Source organism: Cebus imitator, unplaced genomic scaffold (genome assembly GCF_001604975.1).
Source record: "Cebus imitator isolate Cc_AM_T3 unplaced genomic scaffold, Cebus_imitator-1.0 Scaffold263, whole genome shotgun sequence".
Lineage (NCBI taxonomy): Eukaryota > Metazoa > Chordata > Mammalia > Primates > Cebidae > Cebus > Cebus imitator.
In genome coordinates this window covers 2999208-3009338 of record NW_016107578.1, presented here as the reverse complement: position 1 = coordinate 3009338, position 10131 = coordinate 2999208, and the positions used below count along the sequence as shown (strand labels likewise).

At 57.6% G+C, this 10131-nt stretch overlaps 2 protein-coding genes across 3 annotated transcripts in view; both read left to right on the top strand.

The window, feature by feature from the left end:
• The first annotated feature begins 1193 nt into the window (after positions 1 to 1193).
• On the top strand, positions 1194 to 7160 carry ZNF358 (zinc finger protein 358). Of its 2 annotated transcripts, none has more exons than XM_037728376.1 (2): positions 1194 to 1304; positions 5364 to 7160. In XM_037728376.1, the coding sequence occupies exon 2, from the start codon at positions 5402 to 5404 to the stop codon at positions 7082 to 7084; it is 1683 nt and encodes a 560-aa protein (XP_037584304.1). In that variant the 5' UTR covers positions 1194 to 1304; positions 5364 to 5401; the 3' UTR covers positions 7085 to 7160. The 2 variants fall into 2 exon arrangements, with proteins under 2 accessions (XP_037584304.1, XP_017355670.1); XM_017500181.2 differs by lacking the exon at positions 1194 to 1304 and adding an exon at positions 2000 to 2140.
• Positions 7161 to 8652: 1492 nt separating this feature from the next.
• Positions 8653 to 10131, top strand: part of LOC108283677 (mucolipin-1-like) — a 3972-nt gene continuing 2493 nt past the window's right edge. Inside the window, exon 1 of the mRNA XM_017500175.2 lies at positions 8653 to 9195. Coding sequence (XP_017355664.1) covers positions 9165 to 9195 — 31 coding nt within the window. The 5' untranslated portion in view covers positions 8653 to 9164. The remainder of the gene's footprint in view (positions 9196 to 10131) is intronic.

Below are 10131 nucleotides of genomic sequence, written 5' to 3'. Positions count from 1 at the left end.
AAAAAAAACGAAAAAGACAGGCCAGACTTGGTGGCTCATGCCTGCAGTTCCAGCACTTTGGGAGGCTGGGGTGGGAAGATCACTTGAACTCAGAAGTTCCAGACCAGCCTGGGCAACATAGCGAGATCTCATCTCTACTAAAAATAATTTAGAAAATTAGCTGGGTGTGCAACTGTAGTCCCAGCTACTTGGGAGGCCACAAAGGAAAACAAAGTGCTGTTAGATTCTGAGCCACAGAAACAACAGATGCCATCACGAGTATTATTTGTAATAGGATCATCCACGTAGTGGCAGGATGAGGAACCACGGACATCATCCCATTGAAGTTTTCTCCCGTCTCTCAGATCTGCTGTGGGCTCTGCAGGAAGATGGAAAGCAGGTCTCAGGCTACAAGTCCAACACACATCCAGAAGGTTCAGGAAGGAAGAAGGAACCACAGGGTGTCTCCGTAAGTAGGACATGAGGGCAGAGGAGCATCTTATAGGATCTGGGCTTGTATTGAGTGTTTTGGGTTTTTTTTGTTGTTTTTGAGACAGAGTCTTGCTCTGTGGCCCAGGCTGTAGTGCAGTGAGCCGAGGCTGCTGCAACCTCTGCCTCCTGGTTCAAGCGATTCTCCTGGTTCAAGCAATTATCCTGCCTCAGCCTCCTGAGTAGCTGGGACTACAAGCACGTGCCACCACGCTTGGCTTATTTTTGTATTTTTAGTAGAGATGGGATTTTACCATACTGGCTAGGCTGGTCTCGAACTCCTGACCTCATGATCCTCCTGCCTTGGCCTCCCAAAGTGCTAGGATTACAGGCATGAGCTACCATGCCCAGCCTATACTGGGTGGTTTTAAAGAGAATTACTTGGGTGGTATTGTTGGGAAGCTGGGAGCACTTTGCTGACTAGATATTTTGCTGATTTTTATCTCAGAGGTGGGAGGATAGAAGTCAGGTTGGAATTGTCATTGGTGAGAAGTGGCAGTCACTTGTGTTCTTTGGGAGAGGGGGATGAGTATTCATTTTGTGAGTTTTCATTTTTGAGGGCCCTTGTCTCTATCTTGGTTCAGACATGATCACAGAGTGGCCTTGCCTCACCATTGTTTATATTCTGTGACGATTGTTTATGTTTAGTGAAGAACATCACGGTCCAGCCGCCAGGAGCTGATTTCCACTGTTTCTCCTGGCTGGTGGCGGGTATCTGTGTCTCCACGGAAAGTTTGCCCCAAGCCTTTCCCAGCCCTGGGTAAGGTTCTCCGGAAACCATCACTCACAGCTAGCACTTGAAGGCCTCCAGGGACAGCGGCCACCCCACCATCTGGGTAGGAGGCTGAAAACATTAGGGGAAAAATATCCCAAATCTGTGCCTTGGCAGGTGTCACTTAGAAAGGGTGTCGGGCTCCCCAACGCAAAAAGGAAAAATTGGAGGAAGGCCAGGTTAAGCAAAAATAGACATGGTTTCAGATCGCAGATCGGAGAGGCTTGGCTGTGCCTATGTGCATTGCAAGTCTGCAAGAACATGTTTGGAGTTTTATGAACAAAGATACAGTCAGAGACATGGGCAGGAGAGACGGAGAGAGAGACAGAGACATAGAGAGATCGAGGCAGAGAAAGCAACAGAGGCAAAGAGATTGGAACACTGAGAGAAAGAAATGGGGACAAAGAGACAGCGAAAGGAACAGAGATGGGAAGACAGGGACAGAGACAGACAGAATGAACAGAGATCGAGAGATAGATAGGGACTGAGAGAGACCGAGAGGGACAGAGATGGAGAGAAAGAGACAGGGCCAGGGCCACGTAGGGGCTGAGACAGGCCCAAGAAGAGACTAGGGACCTGGCCAGGGCTGCGTGCAGGCGGGGCGCGGTGCAGACAAAGGCGAGGCCGCGCGGCCGGGGTGGCCAGGCCGGGGACAAAGGCCTGCCCGGGGGGCGGGGGCAGCGATGGCGACGGCCGCGGCGGGCGCGGGCGAACTACAAGTCCCAGCAGCTCCCGCTGCGGCCCTCGGCCGGCCCCTCTCGCTCCCCGGGAGCGCCTGGCGGGGCCGCTGGGCCGAGGGGGCCGCCGGCGGGGCTGGCGGGCGGGGGGCTTCCTGCGGGCCCGGGGGGCGCCGGCGGCCGGCGCGGGCACGGCGGGCCGGGCAGGGGCGAGGGGCGCCGGGTGAGTGTCCCCCCGAGTGGGCTGGGGCCGGGGCGGGGGGCTAGGTGGGGGGCGGGCGGGCTGGGGGCTCCAGGCGCGGGGCACAGCCCGGGGCGACCTCTATTCGTCCCGCGCCCTGCGCGCCACCGGCCCCGGCCAGGGAGAGCGGGGGTCGCGGGCGCGATGGGGAGGGGACCCCGCGGCCCGCGCCGGCCTAGCGCGCCCATCCCGCCGCTGAGGCCCTGGGGGGAGGGCCCGGGAGATTGGGAGCGTTCAATCGGGCTGGGTGGGGGGCGCCCGCCAGCTCTGGGGTCTGGAGCTCAGGACGCCCCCTCTCCAGGAGGCGATCCAGGACCCCTCCCCTCCTGATTCGAGGAGGGGCTCGAGTATTGTTTCCACCTCCTGCCTGGGGTCGGGAGTTCAGAGGCCCTGTTCTCAAGAGGGGGACCTCGGGGGTCCCTCTTCCGCTAGAACCCTAGGAAGGGACCCAGCGATTGTTCCCCTCCCCCTCCAGTCTTGGGGTCTGGAATTCTAGAAGCTCCTTCCTCAGGAGGTGATCCAGGGGTCCACCTGCCCTCACCCCTGGGAACTCAGGAAAGACTTCAGTGACTTCTCCTCCCACCTTCCAGCTGAGAGATGGAAATTCAGGGGCCCCTTCCCCTGGAGGCAATGTAAGGGCTTCTCTGCACCCTCCCCAGGAATGCAGGAGGGGTCCCAGGTATTGTTTCCTCCACTCTCCAGCTATGGGGTCTGGATTGAGGACCCGGGTCCAGGATCCTGCTCTGTTTGCCTGCACACTCCTAGCTATGGGGTTGTGGCTGTGTATTCCCTTCCTCAGAGGGGAGCCACAGGTCCCCCACACCTTCTGCCAGGAACAGATGGATTCATTGTTTGCACCTCAACACCCAGCCATGGGGTGGGGAGCTCAAGGCATCCCCCCTCGGCAGGTCCTCCTGGGCTCCCTTGTTCCCCAGAAGTGGTTCCAGCTCTTGTTCCTCTACTTCCCAGCCACAAGCCTGGAATTCAGTTCAGAATCGTGCTGCAGGAAGGGCCACAGTGTGCTGACACTTCTCCCCATGTCCCAGCCATGGGAGGAAATGGTGCAGGCATTCCCCCAATAACTCCAGAGGGTCCCCAGGTATTATTTTTGCACATCCTCCAGCTAGAAGTAAAAATTCAGGACCTTCTAGTCAATTGAGAAAACAGATACAATAGCCTAGCATGGTGGCTCATGCCTGTAATTTCCATACTTTGGGAGGCTGAGGTGGGAGGATAGCTTGAGCCCAGGAGTTTGAGTTTAGCCTGGGCAACATAGCAAGACCCCATCTCTAAATAAATAAATAAATAAATAAATAAATAAATAAATAAATAAAACAGGTATACTAACAACTGTCCCCACCCTCCAGCCTATGGGGTTCATGAGTCTCCCTGCCCACCCCTCCTCACCAGGAGGGGTCCCAAATATCACTCTACCACTCTCACCATCTAGCTGTAGGAAAGGGCATTCCCGATCTAAGAGCGAACACAGAGGATTTGACACTTACTCCCACCTGGAGCTGTGAGGTCTGGAATTCAGGTTGTCTTCTCCCCAGAGGGAAAGCCAGGGTCTTCTTGTCTCTCCTCAGTGACCCAGGCAGGATACCAGATGCTATTTGTTGCATATTCATTTTTTTTTTTTTTTTTTTGAGATGGAGTTTCACTCTTGTTGCCCAGGCTGTAGTGCAATGGTGCGATCTCGGCTCACTGCAACCTCCACCTCCCCGGTTCAAGCAATTCTCCTGCCTCAGCCTCCCGAGTAGATGGGATTACAAGCATGCACCACCACGCCCAGCTAATTTTGTATTTTTAGTAGAGATGGGGTTTCTCCATGTTGGCCAGGATGGTCTCGAACTCCTGACCTCAGGTGATCCACCCACCTCGGCCTCCCAAAGTGCTGGGATTACAGGCGTGAGCCCCCGTGCCTGGTCATTTATTGCAAATTCTTATCCCCCAGACATGAGTTCTAGAGCTCAGAATGCTGCCTCTGGAGGGGGGCCTCCCTACCAGAAGCCCTGCAAATTAATCTGCCACCCCCAAGTATGGAAAAAGAATTCAGGCCATGTGCTCAGGAGCACAGGAACCCTGACACCCATACTATTCCCCATGTGGGGACCCTCAGCAAGGGGGTCAGAATCTGGGACTCTCTCCTCCACAGGACCCAAGCTTCCCACAAAAGGAGTCCAGGATGGAGGGAGGGGCAGAGCCATGGAGTTGGGGACTAGAAAGCTCTAGTGCCAAGTCCCATGCCTTCCATTCAGGTTCGGGGCTGAGAGGGGAGGGTCCTACCATGTCCCACCATGTCTTACTGGGGTCCCTCAACTCCCTGCCTGGACTGGAGTGAGTCAGAAATCTCCCTGCAGTCAGAGACAAGGAAAAGATCCACTTGTAGGCTCAGAAGTGGGTGGGGTTTGGCCAGGCACAGTGGCTTGCGCCTGTAATCCCAGCCCTTCGTGAGGCTGAGGCTAGAAGCTTACTAGAGGCCAGGAATTTGAGACCAGCCTGGGCAGCATAGTGACGCTCCATCGCTAAAGAGAAGAAAAGAAGAGAAAGAGAAAGAAGAGAAGAGAAGAGAGGAAAGGAGGAATGAAAGAAGGAAGGGAGGGAAGGAAGCTGAAGTTAGCTGAGTGTGGTGATGCACCTGTAGTTCTAGCTACTCTGGAGGCCGAGGGGAGGATCACTTGAGCCCTGGAGTTTGAGGCTGCAGTGAGCTATGATCACATCATTGCACTCTAGCAAGGGTGACAGAGTGACACCCCATCTAAAAAAAATAAAAATAAAGAAGTAGGGTCGGGCGCCGTGGCTCACACCTGTAATAGCAGCACTGTGGGAGGCTGGGGCAGGCGGAACACCTGAGGTCAGGAGTTGGAGACCAGCCTGGCCAACATGGTGACACCCTGTCTCTATTAAAAATACAAAAATTAGCCGGGTGTGGTGGTGGACACCTGTAATTTCAGCTATTCGGGAGGCTGAGGCAGAAGAACCAGGGAGGCTGAGGTTGCAGTGAGCCGAGATCCGCGGATTGCACTCCAGCCTTGGCGACAGAACAGAGTCTCTCTCAAAAAAAAAGAAGAAGAAGAAAGAAAGAAAAATAATGTGTTCTGGGGGCACAACTGGGTCCCCTCTCCCATCGCTAACGATGCTTCCAAAAGACATCCCTGCTTCCCCAGAACCCACCTCCACCCACCCTCTGTCCTTGCCCTTGCAGGTCCTACCCTAGAAGCAGCTGGCACATCCACGCCTGAAATGCGGCGCTCAGTCCTGGTCAGGAACCCAGGCCACAAAGGCCTGAGACCGGTTTATGAAGAGCTCGACTCTGACTCTGAGGACCTGGACCCCAATCCCGAGGATCTGGACCCAGTTTCTGAAGACCCAGAGCCTGATCCAGAAGACCTCAACACTGTCTCGGAAGACGTGGACCCCAACTATGAAGATCTGGAGCCCATCTCCGAGGATCTGGACCCCGACGCCGAAGCTCTGGGCTCGGAACCCCAAGATCCCGACCCCATGTCTTCGAGTTTCGACCTCGATCCAGATGTGATTGGCCCGGTACCCCTGGTTCTCGATCCTAACAGCGACACCCTCAGCCCCGGCGATCCAAACGTGGACCCCATCTCCTCTGACCTCACTGCCACCCCCCAGGTCTTGGCCACCAGCCCCGCGGTGCTCCCCGCCCCCGCCAGCCCTCCCCGGCCCTTCTCCTGCCCGGATTGCGGGCGAGCCTTCCGCCGCAGCTCGGGGCTGAGCCAGCATCGCCGCACCCACAGCGGCGAGAAGCCGTACCGCTGCCCCGACTGCGGGAAGTCCTTCAGCCACGGTGCCACCCTGGCGCAGCATCGTGGCATTCACACCGGGGCGCGGCCGTACCAGTGCGCGGCCTGCGGGAAGGCCTTCGGCTGGCGCTCCACGCTGCTGAAACATCGCAGCAGCCACAGCGGGGAGAAGCCGCACCACTGCCCCGTGTGCGGCAAGGCCTTCGGGCATGGCTCGCTCCTGGCGCAGCACCTGCGCACGCACGGCGGCCCGCGGCCCCACAAGTGCCCGGTGTGCGCCAAGGGCTTTGGCCAGGGCTCGGCGCTGCTGAAACACCTGCGCACACACACAGGCGAGCGGCCTTACCCGTGCCCGCAGTGCGGCAAGGCCTTCGGGCAGAGCTCGGCTCTGCTGCAGCACCAGCGCACGCACACCGCCGAGCGCCCCTACCGCTGTCCGCACTGCGGCAAGGCCTTCGGGCAGAGCTCCAACTTGCAACACCACCTGCGCATCCACACGGGTGAGCGGCCCTACGCCTGCCCGCACTGCTCTAAGGCCTTCGGGCAGAGCTCAGCGCTGCTCCAGCACCTGCACGTGCATTCGGGCGAGCGTCCCTATCGCTGTCAGCTCTGCGGGAAGGCCTTCGGCCAGGCCTCCAGCCTCACCAAGCACAAACGGGTGCATGAGGGCGCGGCCGCTGCTGCCGCTGCGGCGGCTGCTGCAGCGGCAGCAGCTGCCGCAGGCCTGGGCCTCGCGCCTGGCCTCAGCCCTGTATCCATGATGAGGCCGGGGCAGGTCTCCCTCCGGGATCCTGATGCTGTTTCTGTGCTTGGCTCTGGCTTGGGCCTCAGCCCTGGCACCAGCTCTGGCCGCAGCCCTGACCCCGGCTCTGGGCCGGGCACTCCACCCGATCCCAGCTCCAAACCCCTCCCAGGCTCCAGATCCACCCCCAGCCCTACTCCTGTGGAATCGTCTGATCCCAAGCCTGGGCAGGATGCTGGTCCTGACCTTGTGCCCAGCCCAGACCCTGATCCTGTGCCCAGCCCTGACCCCGACACTGTGTCCCACAGTGACCCCTGCTCTCCCTCTGGTGGCACTGTCAGCCCAGCACTCCCTACCGGCGAGAGTCCAGAGGGGATACAGGAGCAAGGGGCACTGCTGGGGCCTGATGGCTGAAGGGGACGCCAGCATCCTTGGGGGCCTGGGGAAATTGTGTGTTGTGCAGTTAGTAAAATCCTCCCACTGCCTCCGGGCTCTGTGTCGTGGTTTACCGTTTGTGCTTTCTTTCTGAGCACAGCCCCTTGCTCCGGAGATGGGATGGTGTGGCCAGGGCCAGCCACAATCTGGAGCTCCAGTGTCCTGGCTTCCTTCCAGCTAGACTTCCCAGCTTAACCCACAATATCTCACCCTGGTCCACACCACTAGTCACCACTCTCTGTTCTGCTCACTTACCCCTTGCTGCCCTTTTCCTCCTCCTCCCCCTCCTCCTCCTCCTCCTCCTCCTCCTCCTCCTCCTTCCTCTTTCTTTTTTAGTCTCACTTTGTCGCCCGGGCTGGAGTGCAGTGGCATGATCTCGGCTCACTGCAACCTCTGCCTCCTGGGTTCAAGTGATTCTCCTTCCTCAGACTCTTGAATAGCTGGGATTACAGACAGGCATCACCACACCCAGCTAATTTTTGTAGTTTTAGTAGAGATGGGTTTCACCATGTTAGTCAGGTTGGTCTCAAACTCCTGATCTCATGATCTGCCTTCCTCAACCTCCCAAAGTGCTGGGATTACAGGAGTGAGCCATCACACCTGAAACCCCTTGTTTTTCAAAGCCCATACAGTAGGCACACAAGTGGACAAAAAGAGGTTGCTCATTTATGCAATCAACAAACATCTCTGGATTGCTGGGGACTCAGCAGGAAACAAGATAAGTGTGGTGTCGACCTGCACAGAGCTCATAGATATTAAATTCAGAATACTTAAAAAACAACTACAAGGTATGGTACCTTCTAGGAGAAGCATAAGAAGACCTGATATAAATGGTGGGCAGCTTTCTCAATGAAGGATTTTATAATCCCAATAGTCACTAATTTATTTTTCTCTCAATGGCCCCAGGACATAGATGACTGATTGAATATGCCCATTTTGCAAATGAGAAAAATGGAGGCATGTGTACTTTTTTTCTTGCTCTGCTGCCCAGGCTGGAGTGAAGTGGTGTGATCATAGCTCACTGTAGCCTGGACCTCCCAGGCTCAAGCGATCCTCCCACCTCAGCCTCCTGAGTAGCTGGGATTTTAGGCCGCCACTCACTCTGCTCAGCTTGGAATTGAAAAGACTGTAGAAGATGTACCAGTGGCAGTTGTCAGTGCCTAGATTTAAACCGCAGTTGCCCTTCAGAGTCTAAATTCTTAACCATTTCTTTCCAGGGCAAAAATAGGCAAAAACCCTGGGGTTATAGAAGGATGAGCTGGGGTGGAAGTAGGGGCCTGATCAGAGGGCCCTAATAAACCAGAGCGGGGACTTTGCTTGTCAGTCCAGAGCAACGGGAAGCCAAGGGCAGGTTCTCGCAGGACTGATAGGAATTATTCTTTGAAGACGCTTGTGGCTGCTGGGTAGAAAGTGGAGTGGAGGGAGGCAATCCGGGAGGAGGTTGCTGCAAAGATCCGGGCCAGGAATGTTGGAGAACTCTGGGCTGGGGGCCATAGGGGTGGGGATAAGTGGTTCTATTTGGCATATAATTAGGAAATCGTGTTTGCTGAAGGTCCGCATGAGAGGGGTAAAAGGAGTTTCTGCAGGAAAGAGGAAGACAGCGTTGAAAGAGTACGCAGGGTCATCACCAGGCACCAACGAGGATAAAGGGTCAAGTTCTGGACATGGAAGTCACGAGCCTGGCACCGGATTCAGGGCACCGCAGGGAGCCAGGGCGGAGATCGTCGTTGCCAAGCTCAGGGCCAGCCCATCCCCCGCAACGCAGAGCCCGTCGGCGATAGGACCTCGCGACCGCCTTCGACCCAGGGTGGAGAGCGCCGGCTGAGGCACGCAAGCGCGCTGTTCCGGCACAGGTTGTCGTGGCGCAGGGGGCGGGACCAGATACGGTCACGTGAAGGGCTCTCGGCTACCGGGTCACGTGACCGCGGCGCGGATCAGCTGATGCGGGAGGATTTGAAGCCGCGCCGCGAGGGAGGGAGGTCGCAGTGACAGCGACGGGCGCTCGGACCCAGGCTGCTGTCCCGCCGCACCCGCCCGCGTCCCGCGCTCCCGCCCCAGCATGACAGCCCCGGCGGGTCCGCGCGGCTCAGGTGAGGGCGTGGGCGGCACCGTGGGGCCCCGAACCCAGGCGGGCTGGCTGCTTCTCCGACCTGGGGCGGCGGAGCTCCCAGTCTCCTTTTTTCTAAACTCCAGCGCTGACTTCTCAGCCTCCCCACGGTGGAGAAATGGCCAGACGGCTCCTAGAACTTGGGCGGCGGGTGGGCACCAGACTCTCCAGTTCTTCCTCCTGAGCCCAGGCTATGCCGGGTTCCCAAACTCAGGCAGCGAGCGCGCCGGGCCGCCAGCTTCTCCCCTTCGGGACGGCGAGGTTCCCGGGATTTCCACGGGGAGCCTAGGTCCTGATGGCACAACTTTGGCTGGAACTCAGGCAGCGGGCACCAGCAACTCCAACCCGCACGTGAGACTCCCCGGCTTCCCCTCTTGATTCCTGGAGTCAAATGCTAAGCTTCCCTAAATTCCAGCGTGGGCCGGGCGCGGTGGCTCACGCCTGTAACCCCAGCGCTTTGGGAGGCCGAGGCGGGCGGATCACATGCTTAGGAGTTCGAGACCAGCCTGGCCAACATGGTGAAATCCTGTCTCTACTAAAAATACAAAAATCAGCCGGGTGTGGTGGCGAGTGTTTGTAATCCCAGCTACTTGGGAGGCTGAAACAGGAGAATTGCTTGAACCCGGGACGCGGAGGTTGCAGTGAGCCAGGATCGCGCCACTGCACTCCAGCCTGGGCAGCAGTGAGACCCTGTCTCAAAAACAACAACAACAACAACAAATCAAGCTCGAAGAGCTGGAGGGATTGCCCCAAGTCGATTAACTGAATTTTAGCTCTACAAACCCGTGGAAATGCAGCCTTCTTAAACTCGGGCTTCAAGCCAGTTCTGAAGCGCATCCCCCCCCCCCCCCCCCCCCCCCCCCCCCCCCCCCCCCCCCCCCCCCTCCCCCAAGGAGGCAGCAGGAAGACCCCTTGTGTT